The sequence below is a fragment of the Papaver somniferum genome, chromosome 3 (assembly GCF_003573695.1).
Source record: "Papaver somniferum cultivar HN1 chromosome 3, ASM357369v1, whole genome shotgun sequence".
In the NCBI taxonomy this organism is placed as follows: domain Eukaryota; kingdom Viridiplantae; phylum Streptophyta; class Magnoliopsida; order Ranunculales; family Papaveraceae; genus Papaver; species Papaver somniferum.
The window spans coordinates 81,742,926-81,765,902 of NC_039360.1; the positions used below are offsets into that span (position 1 = coordinate 81,742,926).

The 22,977-nt window shown below is 36.1% G+C and overlaps 1 protein-coding gene across 1 annotated transcript; it reads right to left on the reverse strand.

Moving 5' to 3' along the window:
* Positions 1–18,222: 18,222 nt before the first annotated feature.
* LOC113361405 (serpin-ZX-like) lies at positions 18,223–21,924 on the reverse strand. Its single transcript, XM_026604659.1, has 2 exons — positions 20,618–21,924; positions 18,223–18,671 (listed from the first exon to the last, which is right to left on the reverse strand). Exon 1 carries the CDS (start codon positions 21,268–21,270, stop codon positions 20,620–20,622), a length of 651 nt encoding a protein of 216 aa, XP_026460444.1. The 5' UTR covers positions 21,271–21,924; the 3' UTR covers positions 18,223–18,671; positions 20,618–20,619.
* Between the last annotated feature and the right edge of the window lie 1,053 nt (positions 21,925–22,977).

The window sequence follows — 22,977 nt, forward strand, 5'->3', positions numbered from 1 at the left end:
TTAGTGAGACAGTCTTCCCGTCGTTAGGGGGAGATAATAAAAAGTATTTTATATGGAAACGACATGAATCGTCTTGGTGTGTTCCAACTGTGTCTCATATTGATTCTTGTACTCCACAAATGTAAATATGAAGTGATAAAGAATTTCGATTTTCAGAATGTACACTGATGTTGCTAAAGTGATGAGATCACACATACCGGCTGCAAACTTACCTGCAAGGTTACAAATTCTCAATAAGGGATATACACCATAGACTAAGGTGTTGTAACTACACTCGGTGGAAGTGTGGTTGAGACCGTGGCTCCATAAATGAAGTTGGAGAAACTACTTGATTCGATCAATCCTCACCTAGAAAGGAAGTAGGTGAATAAGGCACAACTTATTTATATCATCAGAAATCATCTCATAAGATTGTCTTTGAATATGTCCATGAATCAAACTGGAGGACGCTCCGAAGTTTTAAATGATTCTATAGAACAATGAAATCCTGACGGATTATGAGAATGCACATGAGTCAATTGAAGGATCATGCGTGCACAATGATGATATAATCCATAAATAGTTGCTCCAGAAGTAGAGCACAATGAGATCGAACCATGATTTATTTTAATTAGTTTCAAATAAATAGCATATTTGACCTACACAATCCAGGTATAACTTAGTTCTTTGGCAGACATACGGGTATTTGGTATGGTAGTGCTAACCAACCAAGTGTAAAGCCTATGGGACATACATGATTATTTGTCATAGAGCACAGTGGGAAGAATGAAGTCTCAAAGTATCAAGACTCGCCTTGTGGCGCAAGGTTTCTCACAAATCCCTGGAATTGTCCTCTTGTAATGAACGTTATAGCGTTCCGCTACTTAATTAGCTTGGTAATTCCAAAAGGACTTGAAATGCAGCATATGTATGTGGTTATTACGTATCTCTGAAAGAATCAAGAGATAACTGATATTTACAAAAGTATTTGATAGCCTTTTGTTTTTTAAATCAAGTGACTCTAAAACACAGAGTGTGTTTACAGTCAGATAGAACGCTCACTTATAAATTGGAGCAATCAGGAGGATGTGGTATACCCGTCTAAGTGGAAATTGATTTGGAGGGGATAGATAAGTAAGGTATTTTTCCTTGCGTATTCACAAGCAAGTTCCTGATTTGGAATTTTAGCTATCTATGTTGATGTTACAGACATGATGGGTGCTCTTGACGTAATAAGAGATCATACAAGCAACTCTAAATCCAAATTTGAGATGAGAAATCTGGGGAAACTCGACCAAAAATTGAGCTTATGGTATATTATTCCGCCAGTTTGCATATGTCTAAAGTTGTCAGGCAATTTAACAAGGACATGCATCCTGCTAGCACTCCCATGGTTATTCGAGGTTCAGATGTAAGTAAATGACCAATTTATCTAAAGGAAGATGACGAAGATGTGTCGGGAGATGAATTTCCCTTATCTAAGTACAATAGAAGCATTATTGTGCTTAATGTACTCGACCAAATGTCACATCCTCAGTGAACTTGTTAGCTAGATATAGCTCAGCGCCAACACAACGTCATTGGAATGATATAATGAACGTAATCATATACTTAAAAGTAACCATTGACATGAGTTTGTTTTATCCCTGCAAAGACATAAAAACGAATGATAATGAAAGTGCAATCCAAAATTTGTTGATTATGAAGGAACAATAATCTCTTCTCCAATGAAAGTAATCAGGGGGAGATATGGTAGACTATTTTCTAGGTCATTAACGATATTCAGTTTCGAAAAGTACATGATTAAATGAACTGTATGGAACAACTCTGAAAGTAATCATGGGGGAGATGCCGACATCAGGGGGGGATCCAAGGATATGATGTCGACATATTTTACTTCGAAATTGAAGATGTGTCGTACTCTTTTTCCCTTCGATCGATAATAGTTATTCCAAAATGGTTTTATTACTCGACAAGGTTTTTAGCGAGACAACACTAAAAACATCAAGTATGTTGAACGTTGAAGACATAAAGATCGCGTTGATATTACTGAAAATATCTGAATCAAAGAAATAAAATGCGATAGTCCGTTAAGCAACATAACTTCCAAAATCAACAACGTGGTCTTAAAACATTCAAGTCACCAAAGTAATGTGTGATAAACTCCTTTTGATTGCATTAGACTAATGAAAATTGTCTGACATTAAGGGAGCATCTAATGGTGAGTTGAACTCTTTTCCTTCACCGAGATTACTTTTTCCCACATGGTTTTGTTGCTAGGCAAAGTTTTTAATGAGACGACAACAAACACCGGGAATTAACTTCCCAACAAAGGCTATTGTCTGTCCCACAAGGATTTTCTGTCTTAGAAGTTGTGAAGCAACTAATCAAGTCGTACTCTTTCCCCTTCGTCAAGGTTTGTCCCAATGGGTTTCCTTGTCAAGGTTTTAATGAGGCAACATATTTGAGTCCAACTATGTTCTAATTTTGCTTAATATTGTACTCTTTTTCTTTAGTTCAGGTTTTGTCCCTCTGGGTTTTCCTAACGAAGTTTTAACAAGGCAATTAACTTAGACTCGTCGATCTTTGAAGATCGTATTACATGTGATGAACTACATGTAAAGTACGAGACAACATGTGAAGTACCACATGTGAAGAGTTGTACCAAGGTTTTATCCCACTGGGTTTTTCATTGTCAAATTTTTAGTAAGGCAATTGATTTCGACACAAGTCATCAAGGAGAGAACGACATTTGAAGAACTTTATTCAAAGCACTATATGTGGCACTACATATGGAGTTCCATTATTAAACCACACAAGGCAGAGTGTTGAAGGGCCCATGCGCATGGATATGCAGTCCAAAACGGAAGCCTTTTGGTCTTCCTTTCACATGTATATAAGGATAATATTCCATGTAACCTTATTATTATGATCAATGAACACTCCTATATTCCTCTTTACTTTTCCCTAATTATCACTCCAAAACTTCTTTTTTTATCATTGCAAATAAGTAATTCATTAATAGACTAACTTAGGGAGTTAGTAACCCTTAAAACATGACTAGTAATGTGGAATGAGCCTGCTCTTTCCTAGCATTAGATTTATATACTGATAAAGCTGAATTAATACAATATGGTGGAAGATAATTCCAATTTAAGTTACATCTAAATTGTTTAGCCTCTTTAGCTAAAAGATCTGCCATTTTGTTAGCAGTTTTGTGGACAAACATAAAACCTAAAAAACTAGAACAAAAGCTGACTTCCTTATTTACTTCCTCAATTAATGCTTGATCCTACCAGGATAAAGACTATGGTTTCCCATTTAAATAGTCAAAAAGATTTGTGCAATCACCTTCTGAAAACGTGGGGTACCAAAATACACCACCAACTTTTTTTTAGGAAAATTGTATGGACTAAACTCGAATATAATTCCGAGAGTTCAACTTAACGAATCTCAATCAAGGAATTAGATGAGGAGCTTATATCTCTTTGTCTCACATTCATAATGTTTACAGAAGAAAGTCCGCGAACCTGATTATGTGTGAGAGTACTTGGACGATTCCAAAGATCAATATCCAAGAATCAATCAAGTTGTATCCAAACAAGGATGGATATATCTACTTTGATTAATTAACGTACAACCTGTGATATTTCAATTATAAAGATAAACAATATAATGCGGAAAAAGAAATAACACAGACACCAGAAATTTTGTTAACGAGTAAATCGCAAATGCATAAAAATCCTGGGACCTAGTCCATATTGAACACCAAACTGTATTAAGCCGTTATATACACTAGCATACTATCAGAACTTCGAACTCGAATGTAGTTGAGACCGAATTAAACTGTCACAACAATTCAGTTACAGTCACGCTCCTTATGCTTCTTGAATCCCAGCCGCACAATTGTTTCCCTTAGATGACATCCTATACAACCAAAGAGTTTCTTCAACTCAATTGAAGATTTTAAACCAATCTGCCTCCCACATATAAGACTATTTGTGATTTCCGTTCTAATCAAAGATCAAGGTGAGGTAGGAAATCGATTGCAATAGACAAAGTCTAGCAAACCTCAAAATACGGTCTTATGACTCTCGAAGAGAATCCTACATTATTATTCACCTCACAAGTCGAAGTTTGTGGAATCACAAAGTCTGAGACGAAGATATTTTTAGATTCCTATCTATCTTGTTTTTTGGGGCAAGCTCACCAATCAAAACAAGATCAGGATACAAGAACTATCAAGATAAAGATAGTTGGACCTGACTTCATGAATCCCTAGGTGAAGTCTTTTTAGTCGCTAAACTCTAAACGCATTTTAAGGAGAGGACGACTTCATTTCACAATTAGGACACACAAGAATAATATTAAGGATTCGGAGATCCCAGTTGTTTGAGGTTCTCCTTTTATAGACTTTCAAGATCAAGGTTGCTTTAGGTTTAAGCTAAGATAGCTTTGAAACCGAGCAATCAATAATCATTGTTAGATGCTTGACTTTATATTAACATAGTAGAATATACGCTCTAGGTAGGATTGACTGTAACCGAACCGTGCATAATGACATGTTCATGAAGGTTAGCCGAAACTAGCCAATTAGACTATAAGCTTAACCATTTTCATATAACACTTTAAGACTTTTCTTGAATCACACATATGATCAAAAATGTCTAGATAGTGTTTTTAGAGAGTTTTTTAAATGTCGATTATCTCTTAGAAATAACTCTGATGCATATGAAAATATTCGAAAGGTTAAGTACGTGTACCTGGTACATATATTGTAAATGTATGTGAATATCTTTGTCCTAGTATGTGTACCGGGTATGGATACCCTTAAGACAAAAACAAGTTCATGTCAGAGATCTCTTATAGTTTGCATACTAGGTATGCGTACCGTTTTCGGTTTTGAAACCAACTGATCTTTTCAGGTTTGCATATTGGGTATACGTACCTTTCCTGGTTCACGATCAACATACTTTTTATGGTATGGATATCGGGTATGCGTACCAAAAATTCGATGTTGAACTATAGCAACGTTGGTACGTGTACTGGGTACATGTACTGCGACTCTGGACTTATAACATTTATCCCAGTATGTGAACTGCTTTACATGCTATAATGTATCCGGATTAATAGTAGTTTTATATCTCTCTAATAATCAATTCGAAACATTTTCGAATAACATCAGTGACACATATCACTGTTCCATGTTATTTTTAAATGATTAAATCTTAAATCATAATTAAGTTACAAATAATAAATTGTTCTAAAACCACATTCATCAAGTATGAACAAATGTTCTTAAGCTTAGTCATATTTAATATTCAAGATAAACTTGACTGAAAATTTCTATTATGCATGTACTGTCTAATTTAGTCATGCGACAATCTCTCAAAGATAGAAAGGTGAAAACTTGAGAAATAGTCTTCACTTACCTTTTGATGTGGAAGTTCTCCAAAGCCCATGTTGATCTTCGCCTTCAAACGGTAGAACGAGTGATATTCAATTCTCAACTACACACTTCTATCCTAGTACGAGACTTGACTAAATGTAGACTAGAAATTAAGATACAGTTTTGACAACTAAATTTGACAATAATCTTGAGATAGAAGCACTTGTGAGTTAGACCGAGTAATGCTCTAACAATATCCCCCTTTTTCAATTTTAGTGACAAAACTATTAATACATCTGGATTAAAAAATAAAGCTTGAAAACTCCAGAATCCATCATGCTTGATTTCTTTGGTTCTTCAACTCCTTGAATTCTTCGTAAGTTGCAATGATTCTGAACGTGTTCAACTCAGCATTGTTGTCGATAACAACTTTGAAAACAGATATTCTCAATCGTAGTTAGATAGAAACATATTATTATTATCTTCTCCAAAGTTCAATTGTATCACAACTTCGAAGTAATACTACGGTGATATGTTTCTCCTCCTTAATTAATACTTACATCTATAGATAGTAATTCACCACCCCATATATAATGATTCGTAAACCATGTGTTTGTAGTGCGAAACTACTAATTAAATCTCCCTCTTTTTGTCAATAAAAATTGGCAAAGGTACGAAAACTATGGGATCGAAATGAATTCAATCAAAAGATATTTTAAGACTTAAAGGAAACACGGATCGACTTTTATTTAGATGATATCACATAGTATAAAATACTTAGCGTCTCATCTAGGAGATTTAAGATACAAGCATCCCATGTGATTTCCACATCCACTCTCCCCACAAAGATATAGCAATTAAGCACACAAGTTCAATTAACAACTCCCATTTATTTGATGTTATTCCAAGGAACCGCATGAGTGACCTTACTTTAATGAAAAAGAAGGATTTTTTCGGTCATTAACAAATCACATGGATTTGTATCCTGAACATCGACATAAATTAATCTCAATGCCAGTTACGAACAAACAGATAATTTTAATCGGTATGACTCAACATAAGAAAATCTTATGGAGTTGATAGTGCAGTAATCTCACAAAAGTGTGACCAAGTAGATCAATACTTCAAAAAATTCTCACAAAGTTTGTTTTATTTTTAGTTCATAAAACATAATAGATTTAAATTTTGAGCATATACGAGATATAAGTTCAATTCATTCACATAAATTAAATGACACATATATCTCATAAGACTTTGCAATATATTAAACCAATAATGATTAAATACTGCAAGTTCATCTTCCAAAAACTTTAGAATTTAAATAAATAAATTTTAAAACATGCAAGATGAAAATCGTTGGAAATAGCTTGTGTAATCACAATATTTGCTATACCAAACCCTAGTTATCCTTCTCGAACACAAGAATAAATTCTCACAAGAAGTTTCTTAGTACTTAAAATCTTTGAAAAATTCTTTGTCATCTTCAAACTCCTTATCAATGACATGCATAGGAATATACGGTTCATGAATGAAATAGTTAGTTCCTGCAAACCTGTTAGGATGTTGTTTGACAAGTGCCTCTTGTAGTTCAAGAGATTTTTGTAGAATCACTTTCAGTCCCTGCATGCAATACTTGATTGTCTGTTGAATATTTATGGCTTATTGTAATTGAGTTCATGAGATAAACCGTATTGTTTCAGTTTTATATATTGACTCACTTTCTCATGGTTAGGAATTTTTGAGTATAAGTCACATATAATAATATTTGTTTATGTTTTATAAATAAATATTTGGTATACATATGAGTGCTCTTGATGTATGAGATAAACATTGGTTTTCATTAACTTTAAGTTTCGGTCTCATATTGCTTATCTCTTATGATTTTGTGACTTTTTGATATAGCTGGTTTTGGATTTAACTTTGTAGAGTTACGACATCAAATAATCATAAGTAGATATTGATCAAACTCATATGTGAAATCTTATCATTTTATGTTTCATAAGTTGCATATTTATTATGCATATGAGTTTCAGTTTTAAATTTTTACATTGGCACGTAAAAGATAAGACTTTGTCGACCTTTCTCTGGTAAAGGTTGTCTTGTTTGACCCCTGTTACAAACAAAGAAGGTATGGGTCCTTAATCAAGATCCAAAATATCTGACAATGAATACAAAATGGAGAACTTATTAAAGTATCTAGATCAAAAAAACGATATCGACTTAAACCTTTTGAGCCATTAGAATCTAAAAACAAAATTTTTAACATGAATTTGAACAAAAGTGTACAGAAGATTATGCAAAAAACCAAAACACGAGTATAAGCTATAAAAATTCAAACAATATAAAATATGAAAAAAGTTTAGAATGGTATTACATATTTTAAGTTTCTGATGTTTCATGATTTTGATTAGGTGAAGAAAGACGAGAAGTACCATCGCAATATTGGCATCATACTATCACATGACAGTAAGATGCTTGAGGCTTATTTGAAAATTAAGATTTGATTGAATATGAGGAAGATAACCCGATTCAACAATCAAAGAAATCGATGAGGACATGTTTGAATTTTTAGGAGATCGGGCCATAAAAACGGTGTTTAAACAATGAGCATGCATTGGTATTTTTCTACTAGGTGGGTTTGAACAGAAAATTTACAAATATATGACATCAATCCATGAAAATCTGGAGAAGTTGAAATCAAAACAGAAACACAGGCTACATCGATTCAAATAATATATACAAAGGAAATACAGTCCACGGGGTAGAAACTTTTGGACTAAAAAAAGAATGCAACTGTACATGAATAATGCAATGCCCAAAGAGAGGAGCTTGGGCGGGTCAAAGACATATTCATTCACTTTTAGAAGTAGTTTTTAATTGATCTAAGTTGGATATGATATAACTCCAGTTTATACTGTTCACTTTGTCGTATGCATAGTTCACTAGGTTTTTGGTCATGTCAACTGCATTAAAAACTGCTTGAACAACCTCAATAGCTTTTGCATCAGTCACCTAGTTATTTACCTTGTTATTGTTTTGGTAGTTTATATTTTTATCCATATCATACTGTTACCTATTCGGAATAGATTTCCTGGAATTTTTTTTTTGCTGCCAAAAAAATAATTTATTGATTACGAAGCTGAAACATTGTCTGCTAACAAAAGACTCTCAATAATACTGGGAGATTTATCAAACCATTCCCTAGTGACTCCATTACTCCTGTTGTGTTTCGCTAGCTTATCAGCAGGTTTATTGCAACTTCTAGGAACAAAATGACATTCCCACTATGAGATATTTTTTTAAGATAATCAATAGCGTCAAGTAGAATGTCCTCATTCTCCCGGGCTATCACCGATGCAGAGTTGTTGATGTAATTTTCAATTCCCTTCAAGTCTGTTTCCAGTACTATGTGTGTATGCCGCAACACTTTACTCCATTTAACATCTTGGTAAAACGCTAGACATTCTGCTTGCTCCGAACTCCTTATTCCTGCATAGCATTTTGTAGAGCATCCCCGCCAGTTTCCTGCAAAATCACGTAACACAAGAGCAACCCCTGTCAGTCCGGAGTCTTTATCATAAGAGGTATCACAGTTTATGACATAGAAAGGTAAAGCAGGGTGGTTTCCAATGCAGTGGTGATGTTTTTTGATATGCAACTACGAAATCCTGATCAGTTTTTTCATATAGTTGCTCTATATAAGTAGCAAAGTTCATTGCTTTAGTGGAAACTTTCTGAGGAACTTCCTGCTTCTGTTGAAACTGAACCTCGCATCTTTCACTCCAAATTGACCATGAAACAATCATGGCAGTGGTTAATCTTCCTTTTGGCATGTTGTGTTGTCTGTCAATCATCATCCAGTGCTCAAAGATTTCTGCAATACTTATATCATTTCCTGCATGTAAACAAGGCCCTCCTGGTATAATCATCCAGACGGCTCTGGAGAAGGAGCATTTGAAAAGAACATGCACTACATCTTCGTCATGCTGGTTGCAGAAGGGGCATTGTCTATTAACATAACCACCAGATCTGGATAATTTTTCATTAGTGGGCAATATATCAGTAAGACATTTCCACCAAAAGTGTTGAACACGAGGCCAGGTTTTGATCTCCAAAAACGCTTCCAAAGTAAATATGTTCCTTGGATAGTGAGGGAAACTTCAGTGTCTGCTAAGCTTAACTCATGAATTTTATTGTAAGCTGATTTCAAAGAAAAAATTCCATTCTTTGTAAGCGTCCATACAAGTTTGTCTTCTGTAGCTGTGGAGATTCTCATCTGCAGAATTAAACTAGCAGTCTCTAACTCAAATAGTTGATGTATAAGTGCAATATTCCACTGTGTTCCATCTTGGACTAAAAGTTCCTTTGCCCATATGAAATCTTCAATTTTTTTCAGCCCTATTTTGGACTTGGAGGCTCATTCAAACCTAAAATCCAAGTATCCAACCAGATCTTTATTTTATCCCCTTTCCCAAATCTCCATCTGCTATTAGCTTTTATGAAAGGAATCTGTTTCTGCACTCCCTTCCAAGCCCACGAACAATTTTGTTTAGGGTTTGCATGTAGAATAATGGTGGAAGGAAAGTATTTCTCCTGTATGGCTTTAACCCATTCCTCATCCGGGTTACTACATATCCTCCAAGCCACACGAACTAATAAAGCCTTGTTAAGAGACTTCAAATATCTGAAACCCTGGCCTCCAAGATTTTTATGTAGCCCTAATCTTTTCCAAGAAGTTATGTACGTACCTCTTTTTTCAGTGAAACCCCACCAGAAATATCGTTGTATTGAGTTAATCTGTTTAAGTGTTTCACAAGGCACCTGAAGGCAGCTCATGGTATAAGATGAGATGGTGTTTGTGATCGTCCTTATCATTAATGATTTGCACGTCTGAGATATAGATTCCCCGTTCCATTTAGAATGCCTTCCTTTAACTTTCTCAACTAGACCTGCAAAGCAATCAATCTTGTTTTTCCTCATAATCAGAGCAATCCCTAGATATATCTCATGAGATTTCATTCTTGGAACTTTCAATCTTCTTGTAAGAATTCTGCAGAATCTTTGAGGGACTTTCACACTAAAATAAACACTGGATTTGTTGAAGTTAACTGATTGACCAGACGCTTCACCAAAATCTTTAATGATTTCAAGTAGATTGTTGACATTATGCATATCATCATTTATAAACAGCAGGCAGTCATCAACGAATAAAATGTGAGAGATAGAGGGTGCACCAGCAACAATTTTTATGCCTTGTATCTTATTGTTTTTCTCTGCATGAATTAATTGTCGAGAGAATGCTTCCATGACAATAATGAAAAAATATGGTGATAACGGGTCACCTTGTCTGACTCCTCGAGTTGGCTTATAAGCATGGCATGGACCACCGTTCAGAAGAATTGTTGTTTGAGTAGTGCTAATACACTGCATAATAAAGTTACACCGCTCTTGGCTGAAACCCATCTGAGTCATAACATCCATAAGAAAAGGCCATTCGATTCTATCGAATGCCTTTGACATGTCTAGCTTCAATGCCAAATATTTAGCTGTCTCCTTCTTGTTATTCATAGTATGAATAATTTCTTGTGCAAGGTGGATGTTATCAGATATCTGACGCCCTGAGACATAAGCTACTTGTAAGGGGAGATAATCTTCTTCATGCCTTTCTTCATTCTTGTAGATAAGATTTTAGAGATGAGTTTATATGATGTGTTGCTATGGGACGAAGATCTGCTGGGAACTGTTTGTTCTTCATTTTTGGTATAAGAGTAACATTGGTAGCATTAAGACTTTTGAGGATGTACCCAGTTCGAAAAAAATGCTTCACCATTTCAATTAAGTCTTGACCAACAATCTCCCAATGCAATTTGAAAAAACCCGATGGGAATCCGTCGGGACCTGGTGCTTTCCAAGATTTCATGCTATTTAATGCGTGTATTATTTCTGCATCTTCTGGAATTCGCGTCAGCTCGAGGTTTTCTTCTGTTGTAATAACTTTGGGTATGCATTGCAAGATACTTTCGTTCTTCGTTGGATTAACAATGGAGTGAAGTTTTCTGTAATAATTAACAAGAAGATCTTCTAAATCATTTCTTGTGGTACACCAGTTTCCACTTTCATCTTTCAGAGCTGAAATATTATTCCTTGAACGTCTTCGATTTGCATTCGCATGATGAAATCTAGTGTTTCTGTCCATTTCAAGGAAATACTCGTCTCTAGCCTTTTGACCCCAAAACTCGCTTTGGATTTGATGCCAATGTTCTAGTTGATTCTCTACATCTCGAACTTGAGCACTAGTATCTTGGTTTGGGGAACTTACTTGTACAACCTCCAGATTTTGATGTAGTAAAGAAATGTTACTATGGATGTTTCCAAACTTCTCTGGATTCCACTTTGAGACATATTTTCTAGTGGTAATGAGTTTTTTAGAAAATTTTAAAGCACGAGATCCTTCAACTGGTTGTTCCCAAGCAGCAGACACCTCATTCTTTAGTGTGTTATCCTTCTCATAACATTGGAAATATTTCCAATTTCTTTTAGAATCACCATTAGAAGAAGAAGTATCCATCATGATTGGACAATGATCCGAACCTAGCTGTGGGAGATGTAAAATCTTTGCATCCGGGTAATTAATGATCCAATCACCATTGCCTAAAGCTCTGTCAATCCTTGATCTTCTAACTCCTGTACCGTGCACATTGCTTGACCAAGTAAATGATCTACCAGAATAACCTAGATCCTCTAATCCAGCTTCATAAATTAAATTAACAAAAGATGAACCCCTCATGGAAACACCGGAAGTATGAAATCTCTCTTCATCTTTGAAAACCAAGTTTAAGTCACCAATGATTACCCACGGTTGCTGAACAGTATCACTTAAGTTTTTAATGTAGTTCCATTGAATCTCCTTGTTGTTTATGTAAGAGGAACCATACATACACGTCAGTAGATACTCTGGCTTCGAGGGATCGTTCTGCACTTTGCAATTGATAATCCAAGGCCCTGCATTTACAATATTGAAATGGAAACCATCTTTCCAAAGTAATATTATACCTCCAACACAGCCAATAGAGGATATGAGTTTATGATTAGGATATTTACGGGGTTTAATAAGTTTCTTCATTTTATCTCTGCTAATTTTGTTTCTGATATGAAAATAATAACGGGGTTGTAACGATAGATCAAATCTTTTAAATGGTCTCTAGTGGTTTTGCTGTTGAAACCTTGACAGTTCCAAGCTAACACTCTCATGGTAATTTTTGAAAAAGAAAGACTATGAGAACCAAAGTCCGTTTCACTAATATACAGAAAACAGTAATGGATATCAATCTTACTTTTAGGGATTACCAAATGGGAGTAAAGATTTCTAAAGCAAAAAATTTAATGAAAAGAATGAATATTAATGGAAATTAACAAAGAGTAATGTATTACCTCAGTAGCGTGATCCTCCAGGTTATACATAGGATTTTTCTTTGCACCAGCACTAGTCTTATCATTTTCTCCAGTTTCCACTCCAACCATGGTTGCAGGAATTGAGCTTAAGATTGTATCATTCATAACCCCACCATGATGGGATAAAATATGTCCTTGAATAGATGGGAGAGAGCCATTATCCTGTGGTGTTTGGTTTCGAGCTCTTTTAGCAGTTCTCTCTTCCTCAGCTTCAGCCATATTGACATTTTCTTTCTCAGTGTTTTGTGAGACAGTTTCCAGATCTTTATCCGATTGTTCCTTGCTTCTACAATGCTCCTCATATTCTTCAACAGTCATTGCTCTTTCTTTCAGAAACTCAACCACTTGTTCGCAGATGTCATCGTCATGGTCAATGATATAACACTGATAGCATAGACTATGGGGTTGCTTTAGCCAATGATACCTGATCCAAGCTGGTTCATCATGGTTTGTATTCCACCATTCCCTCTCTTCAGCAGTTCTGTAAGATCAATCTCAATTCTAGCAGTGATCATGTTACCTGATCTTGGTCTTCAGTTTGGTGGGTAAGTTGAAATCTTTTTCCCCAGATCCTCAATGGCCTCATTAACTACTGATGCATGGTGATGTTCGAGTAATAGCCCTTTAAACTGCACACTCCACGCCTGCTTTCTGAAGACATAATCAGTATATGCTACACCCGTTGTGTAGTCTTGTAGCGCAAGCAAACATCTCTGTACATTCCAAGGTGACTTCTTCAATACATCATTTTTATCTTTTCAGAATTGAACTTAAACACAAAAAGGTATTTGCCCACAACCATTGTTTCTCTCTTCTTGTAATTTTTTCATAGGGTGTTCAATTCTTCCTTTATATCAGCATTTTCAATTTCATCATTTGTAGTAATCAACTTTCCAATAAGACTGTATGACCAAGAAGTAGCAGCCTCCTTAAGATTCTTTTCTGAACCTATAGCACCTCTTCCTCCCTTGATGGATGTGTTCTTCATTTTTGTGGTGATAGTTTTAACAGAGTTATTATCAGCATTGTTGTTGTTGCTAGCCTCCATTTGTTTCTTTGAAAGCTCTCTTCTAGGGTTTAAGGGTTCTGCTGGTATGTATTGAATAACTCGTTTGGTGTTTTTTATATAAAAATTATTTCCTAATGGTAAAGGATGAGATATATTCTTTTTCCTTAAAAAGTGACCAGAACTTTTTTGGATAGTAAAAGAGGTTTTTCTGTTGATTTGCTGTTGCATGAGATCCGAAAAATAATAATGATTCCATATGTTATGGGAGTGAATAGGGGGAAACATTGGTTTTTGAATTTTTTGAGTATGAATCGGTATGTGAACCCAGTGATAGGATAGAGAATTCATGGCTTCAAAAATTTGAACCGAGGGAGAATTGTAGTTCTCATATTGAGAAAAGCTCAGCGCTGCACCATGTTTGGGTTGCAATATAGCATGATAGAATGGAACTGTGATAGGCAATATAGCCATTTGCGACAATACTGTCTTGAGAATCGAAGTAATGCTGAAAACAAAGATCCAATATAGGAAGAAATCCATTTAGCGTAAACTGGAGGAACCTGCAAAAAATCAGTGATTCATATCAGACATCATCAATGATAGAAAAGCAAAAAAACACTAGAATGAAATAAAACTGACGACACAGAGATTAGACTCTTTTTATCATTTAAGATTCCAACGAAGACCAAAATAAAGAGATAAAATGAAAGGAATCTTTTAAACAAGGAACAAAAACGAAAGATAGAGAAAATTTTATAATTTCCTTAACATTATCATGTAGTCTCATCTTATGATCTGAACATTTCTATTCTCGAGCCGCTTATTTTTCTCTTAGATTTCCTGGATTGTTTTATTAAAATTTATATTAATTGCTTTTAAATTTTTTAGAAAAAAGAATTTTTCTGAAATAATCTACTAAAATAAATACTAGATTTGTTCATTCCAAATAAACAATTCAATTTTGTTCAAACCACGTTTAAGCTTAATTTATTAGATAAAACACTCAACGCCATCCACTTAAAATCAGATATGAGAGGTTGAGCCGGGGCACGAGCCTTGGTAAAGTTAAACTATTTGGTGATTCTCTCTCCTCTATTATCTTTCTATATCGTATTCCATTACGGACTTAGAAGATGATATAATCTCATCATATAAAAGAATAACTGGCATTGAACAAATAATCACCGACTAGTGATTATAATTGACCCAAACTGTGATCCAAACAACCAAATCACCAACAAATATCATTGTGTAGGTACGTATTCGATTACACCCTTCTCAGGATAAGAAGTACGCATCTTCACCGAACTCTTCCGCACAAAGTCATCTTAATGTCTTAGACGTCTTTGGTTCCTGTCGTGCATTATACTAAATGATCTCCCTTTTTCCTACAAAAACTGCTAATAGGGATATATCGTCAACAAGTGGATGTCTTCTAACTTTTCACGCAATGTCCAAGGCAGTGTGGCTCGTGGTCTCAGATGAGTCATGCATATTTCTGGAATGGTGTGCCTTGTTGATTTATCAAACTCATGGTGACTGATAATTCTGTAATTTGGTACTCAATGCTCCATCTGATCTGTAATTTGGTACGAGCATTGACTAGATACTCTGTGCCAATGACAAAACTCAAGGGCAAGGAAGTCGGCTTGCTCATTGTAATTTTGCCGGACAGCAATGGCTTACTCTATGGCATATGACAAGGCTCGTGTTTAACTGAAACGTTCTCATAGCTGAGATTTCTGATTGGTTGAACAAATCATTTAATGGAGTTTTTGTACTTTACAGGGGACTTGGCGAATTTGTGAGACCGAACTTGGTCTGGTTTCCCAGTGTTGTCTTACAAAGCACGTCTTTAAGATGAGCAAACAGTACCTGGTCAATGTCCCCCCGAGATAAATGTGAAGGTCGGTGGGCGCAACACTATTCTAGTTGATGCATTGTCAAGGCGTATACCGCTTGTCAGTGACTGGCCAACCATTATCTTCGGTGCCGATGTTACCATCCTCACCCAGGAAAGGATTCAATTCAACTTGACGATTTTTGATGTATTCCAATTGTTGACTTTTATTTTGTTATACCTCTTATCAAGGTTGGCCAGAAGTAACGAAGTATGCCTGTTCGGTGTGTGATCAAGCCCATCGCCGAGAGTTGATTCAGGATCTGTTCAAAGTATGGCAGGATCCAGTTTGAGGAACTGTGACGGGAGGCATGGTTAAGTATGTGTCTTGTCAGTTATGTTTGTGCATCTTCGTCATTTCGATTTGTTTTCCTTATCGGGACCTGAATTGCATATTCGGCTTTTGTTTTGGCTAATTTTTTTGATAGTTTCATGAACTAGGGAACTTCTTATCTCTTTCCGTAGAGCAACTGGACAGAAGCCTCAGCGTATTATGTTTACACAAAATTGGTTAAAAGACCAAAATCAACAATTTCTGAGAAAAATGGACAGTTAGATTTTGATACTGTTTAAATTGATAAAAATGTAAAAATAGGCAGGATGTAACCAGTTTCATCGTGCCCATTTCAAATATTTTTTCTTATTTTTAATTTACACAAGATGTATCCAGTTTCATTCTTGCTATTTTTTAAATTTAAGTTAGGATGAATCCAGTTTCATCCTTGCTATTTATTCTTTTTGGCCATTTCACCCAAACTATTTTTTACTCGTCCATTTGAACCGTGATTTAAAATATTTGGACAAATGACCCATTTTCCGTTATATTTAGCAGGTACTTTTGGGGTTCATAAAGTAGCCTTTGTGTCTGCTTACTTTTCGTTTTCTTTCTGATCCATCTTCTGCTTTCATGGATGGAGTGAGGGTCAGTTATATCAAGTTCTACTTATGAGCTTGATGCTATTCGCAAGGTAATGTGTTGTCCAGTGTCAACTTGGTACTTTTCTTACGGACAAAAGGTCATATAGCTAGTAACAACCTTTCTGAAGGTGGAGAATTTTATGTACTGTGTGAAAAATAGCTGAGCAGTTGTAACTTGTAAGCTTGAATAGTAGACAGTTCTCATGCTGATAGTAATTTTGGATTCTTTATTGTACTCCTTGGGGTTAAACAAATTATGGCCTATTGAAATCAAGAAGCTAACTGGGCACTTTCTGTTCTGTGCTTCTTTGGAGCCAAACTGTCAGCCACCTGTTACATTTGGTGTGGGCCAAAAACGTCATCACAAAGGTTGTTTGCAAATAACCATAACTATCGTCAAACTATTGACAGGAGTGGAAATATTTTACCAGGTAAAATAATATGGATCGACTAAATATGATGGTTCTAAATCCTGGAAAGCTGTTAACAGTATCGTTGTTTTGCAGGAACAGTGGTAGATTCCAATATTTGTCATCGTATTGAGTTTGAAAATTAGGTGCATTCCTTTTATTCAGTGGTTTAAGATTCCCATCATACTGGATCTGGTTCCATCATATTTCTGTTGTGAAATATGGGTTCCAAGCTGTCTTCCTGAACGAATTTGAGAACCCAAATTTGTGTCTGGTTGAAGGTGGTGATAGTTCCTGCTTCCCGACTGGATTAGACATTGTAACAAAGCAGATTTTGGAAAGTGGAGTGGCCTATGGGTCACTGTCGTTTTGGGCGTTTTCTTTAGAATTCTCTTTTACTTGTCTTTATTGTTTGGCAGCGAGGAAGTAGTTCTATACTGGTTACTTAGCCATTTCGATGTGTTGCGAATTGCGTATGATTTGGCTATATATCAATTCTTTTTCCTACCAAAAGAAAATAAATAAATAAAGCAAACCGTTCTCTCCTAAATGAAGTTTTGTGTTAAAGTGGGATGCCCTTCCATATCATATTTTAAGTTAATTAATGGGATTATAGCGATGTGGGACTATTTGTCCTTTCACACACCCCCTCACGTGTAAGACCAGTCATTGGGCCTCACATGTGGACCCACGTATCGGCCAGTCCATCGGTAACAGGTATACACATGTGAGTGACTAAATCAGGGGGTAACACCTCGGCCAGTATCGGCACTGGCCTATATCCGGGTGTACAAGTGACAAAATCAGTTAAACACTTTGGCCAGTAACTTGGCTTACACCCAGCGTACGCAGGTCTGAGTCTGGGACTTAGCTCTGATACCATGTTAAAATCCGCGGGCATCCAACTCAAAACCAATTGGCAATGAACGGAGCGGTCCTTCCATATTATATTTTAAGTTAATTAAGGGGATTATAACGATGTGGGATTATTTGTCCATTCACATTGTGAAAGTGCTTTTTTGTATGCAACATCTGAATGCTCAGTTACATATAATTACCTAAGGCTTCAAGTATCAAATGAATCAAAATAGTATCAAATGCTTCAAGACTACTTCGGGTTGAGCTATTAGAATACTTTTAACAAGAGTTGCATTGGTGACTCTTTGTACTTTTCATTATCGAGGATCCACAATCCTATTTACCAATCAAAAGTTGCCTTTTTTACCTACCAGCATCATAAGTTCATAACCAACCATTTTACATATGGTTCGTTGTGATAATATCAGAAAAAATCCATTCCAACTAATCAACGTTCCATTTCAATTTCATCAAAGTTCTAGTTCCGTACAAGATCCCTACTCACAGGTCAATTGCGAACTAATCATGGAGGCCCTGTGAGGAGTTAACTTTGATGACATAATTCAACGTTAACTGTATCAGTTGGAATTGATGTTTTCCTCGCTAAACAGTTGACTAGAACATCGACCTTCATTTTTTGAGCTTGAAACAAAGAAACTTCTAAATGAATGAGAAGGAATAGCTACATCGTGACAAATTAGGCATGCCAGAGTCAAGATAAGTATTGGAGTGCACAGTAACCTGATGAAACAGTATCTGCAATTAAGAAACAACACAGACAAAAGAAAAAGCTATCAGAACACAGAATATAAGCTACTACGATATTAAATTTGTGCGACGTATTTCCATGTGTCACCAAGCAACAGAAGGCTGTACAGAGTTAGCAATCTACACCTACTGTGGGTAAGATAATGAACTACCAATTCCTGATATAGGAAAAATAAGGTATAAAGAATCAACCCTACAAACAAACCATAGTTATCAGCTGTTTTTACTGACGACTCTACTTACTAAGATCGACTAAATGTCTTTCATATCTTAAAGTGGTTAGGTGCGATGATGTTAGATCAAAAATGCGAGCAAGATCGTCAGCAGATAATCACAAATCAATGGGTAATTCGAATGTTTGGTACATTCCCTAGCATTCACAATGGTGGGAATCGACGCTATGCTTCCAGGTGTGGCATGAGGGGCAAAAATCTAGTGGTAAAACGAAGACCGTATACCCCAGGCGCCTAGACAAGTTCTGAAAGTGAGCCCAAAAGTTAAGCGAGGATTTAGGTTCAGACTGTGTTAGCAATATTGCCAAAAGGTTGAGCCAGATATAGATCTCCACTTGTCTTTTTGGCAATTGCCAAATATAGCGTTCACTAAACCATTGGCTGAGATTTGATATGATGCGATTCATGCTAAATTTAGCAACTGCCAGAAAAATCAAACAAAAAAGACATATTTAACATCATATTCGGTTTAAATCGATCGAGCAAAGTTTAAATCTGTGCCTACCACTAGGCAAAGCGTAAAACCCACCCATAAGGTAAGCTTAACAACAGACTCACTTCAAGCCCATCTGATAAGCTGGTGTTTCTAATTCCGCCTGGTTATATAGTCAATGGTTACCATTGCGGAATTATACCTGAAACACTATAGTCTCTTAGGTATTCTTTTATAGCATTCAACTCATTCTTGGTATATATCAAATTATGAATAACAAAACTCAGCGACTCAAATCAGAATATGCTAACTTGCTATAAATGAATTTCAGATACAGTGAAAGCCTCTCTATAAGCAGCTAACTAGTGTAATCATCCACTTAGTCTAGGAAAATGGGTCAGGTCAGAGGCATCATCTGATAGAGATGAACACCGACTCAACACAAATATGAGAAACAAAAAGTACAGGATCAAGCAGAAAATTTTTATGACCCCAGGAAAATGTAGAGCTCAGTTCAGACCAACAACTGTAGGTTCTGCACCCAACACATCAATTCACAATTGTCAATCATCTACCGAAATACATATTTTACATGCCAAAGTGCAAACAAGAATATACCTTCATATAAAGATTTAATCTGCAAGCAAGCATACTATTCCTGTATATTCCTAACAAAATTGGGGCCCAAGAAGATCACCATATGATTGGCTGAAAATTCATAACGAGTCAAATAGCCATCCATTAGGGTGATGTTGACAGTTATGTCCTCTCCAATCAATCACATGGTAGGGTATTCACTATTCATGTCTCCAGTTAGATTCAGGATAACAAAACATACAGATTGGACCACACTCCTAATAACCCATATGGACTGTGCTTGGCTATTTGTTTGGTACATTCCCTACTCAGAGAATTCACAATGGTGGGAATCAGAGCCATGCTTCTATGTGTGCCGTGTGAGGTAAAAATCCAGTGGTTGACAGACCATATACCCCCGGGTGCTTAGACAGGTTATCAAAATGAGCCGAAAGTTTAAGCCAGGATTAGGTTTATACTATAAAACTGTGCTTAGCCTATTGGCAACTGTCAAAAGGTTAAGCCAGATACAGCATCCCCACTTGTCTTTTTGGCAATTGCCAAATACAGTCAGCCTCCACTACGACCAAATGTAATTAAATTGGCTGTGATTTGATTCATAACAGGTCGATTAATCATCTGTTAAGGGATAACAATTTAGTCTCAACAATTAATCATCAACAGAGACATACCTTCATGTAGATCTTTTAGCGCCAAGACAATCCAGGACATCACGTTCATCTTGTAACAATGGGTTAAAGACATTTCCACTTAGTATCACAATCCCGCTAAGATCATCTCTGATAACGAACAAGAATGGATGATTTGCTACAAAGTCTACTAGTACCGGACGATCATCTCTATCTGAACATAATGCAGAAGTATCATCCATAACCATCGCTGTAGAAGAAGCAGCTACAGTACCTACTTCATCAACTTCTAGAACACACTCCTGGATGACTTGATCAACATAAATTTCAAACTCGGTACCAGCACCAGTAGTCATCATCTTAATAACTTCTTGGTTATCATTAAATGGCAAATCCAATCCCAAATCTTCAAGAGCTCCAAATAATCGTAAATCAGATATTACTTTGAACTTGGGAATTCTAAACTCTCCAACAGGAACACGTAACGGGGATACCAAAGAAAGATGAGTCTTCAGAAAATAGTCGGGATCAGAACTTACTTTTTTTATCAAATCATCAAGACCATCCCGGTCATCAGGTAAGATAATAGACATACTTAATCGGTGAGTTGAAGAGATAGATAACCTTTTGAACGGAATTTGAAGAACTTTAAATCCATCGAAGCAAGAAATATACTGCCATTCATCACTACTCATGAAAGGAACCTCAACTGTTAAATTCTCAGAAAGATAAAAATCTGAAGTTTTTGTTTTAAATGGATCAAATTTTTGTTGCCATAAACCTTTTAAGTACAGAGCACTCACATACACAAGTCTTGTGTTTGAATAAAATGTACCAGAGTTGGTCTCTTACCATGGAGAGAACCATTAATTTGTGAAGACTTTTGTCGAAGTTCACTCAGAGAACTGACATTGAGAAAGTCAAATAACTGCCCTTAGGTTTCTCCCTCCGATCCGAAAGCTACTAAACTCAGTGCATTGTGAATCACAACGGGAGAAAATAACACATTCATATTCTTGTTTTTGCATTCTGCTGCGATGCTTTTCCACAGTCGCATACACACGTTTGGATTCCTCATAGCTTTCATTTGAAGGTATTAAAGGAAATTAGATGAGAGATGTAGCACTGCCTCTAACAGAAACAAATACCAATAGAAAGGAAGATAAAGAAGATGAAAGACAGGATTAAATCATGGTACTGCAAGGGATTTTGACATTTTGAAGGAATCAGTTCGTCCGATTATATTTACCATATTGCAGTTCTTTCTGAAATCAACATCACCCCCCAGAGCTCATCTCTGACTCAACAGTGATTCTCAAACAAACCCTAACTGGCACTTCTTCCCGGCTATATACAATTAAACTCAAATTCGTATCAATTCCTTTGATTTTCTTCTTTAAAAGCTATTACCCACCTTATTGGGCCGACCGATCGGAGGGCCCGTCGGGAAGGAGTCTTTTTTAGGGTCACTTTTTCTTGGATGCTAACGAGGGACCAGTATTACCGGGGTACCGTTTCAATGATCCGACGGCCGAGATCGGATATAACTTTTTTGTCTCATATGAAACGGTTCCCTCCTTGATAATACCGGTCCCCCCATTAGCAGTCATGCACTTTTTGGTTAGATGAAACCTAACGAAAATTTGCGACTTGAGAAAAAGTTGTAAATCATTTTGGTGGTAGTCTTTGGGTGCTGAAAAGACTAAAACACCCATATACTTAAAAATCAGTTCCTTCATAATCCTCATCTATATTACCTTTTTCATCATAAACAAAGACGTGGAATATTAACCTGTTAACTTTTATGTTTGATTCTTCTTTGGTCAGGAAAATCTTGAACATAAGGCTTTTCTTAACTAAAGAGGGATCACTGAAAAAAGACAAAATCAGATGGCTTCTTACTAATAATGGAGAGTTCTCTGTGAAGTCTCCATATGCCAAACTTCAAAACTTAAATGATTCAACCACAACTCAGACAAAAAAAATTTGGAAGAAATTATGGACCGTAAACACTTCTCAGAGAATCAAGCTTTTCATCTGGAAATGTTTATAGGATTCTTTACCAACCAAAAAGAAACTTGGTTCAAGTAGAGATGGGGATAGGAATTGTGTGTTTTGTCAGCATACAGAAGAATCTACCTTTCATCTGTTTTTTGAATGTGCCTATGCAAAAGAAATTTAGACACTTCAGCCAATGCCTGCGCAGGGAGTATCTTCTAACACTGTTTCTACACATAGTTCTTTCTTAGATATGTATAATGAATGGATGAGGGGAGATCTGAACTCAATATCCATGGCTTTAGCTGCAACTAAGTGTTGGTTCATCTGGAAAGAACGATGTCTCAGAGTCTTTGAGGATAAAAGTAAAACACCAACTCAATTGGCTAAAGACATACATAGAC

Excerpts from the sequence above, each read along its gene's own strand:
- LOC113361405 (XM_026604659.1), bottom strand. The coding sequence starts at position 21,270 with ATGAGTAGTGATGAATGGCAGTATATTTCTTGCTTCGATGGATTTAAA.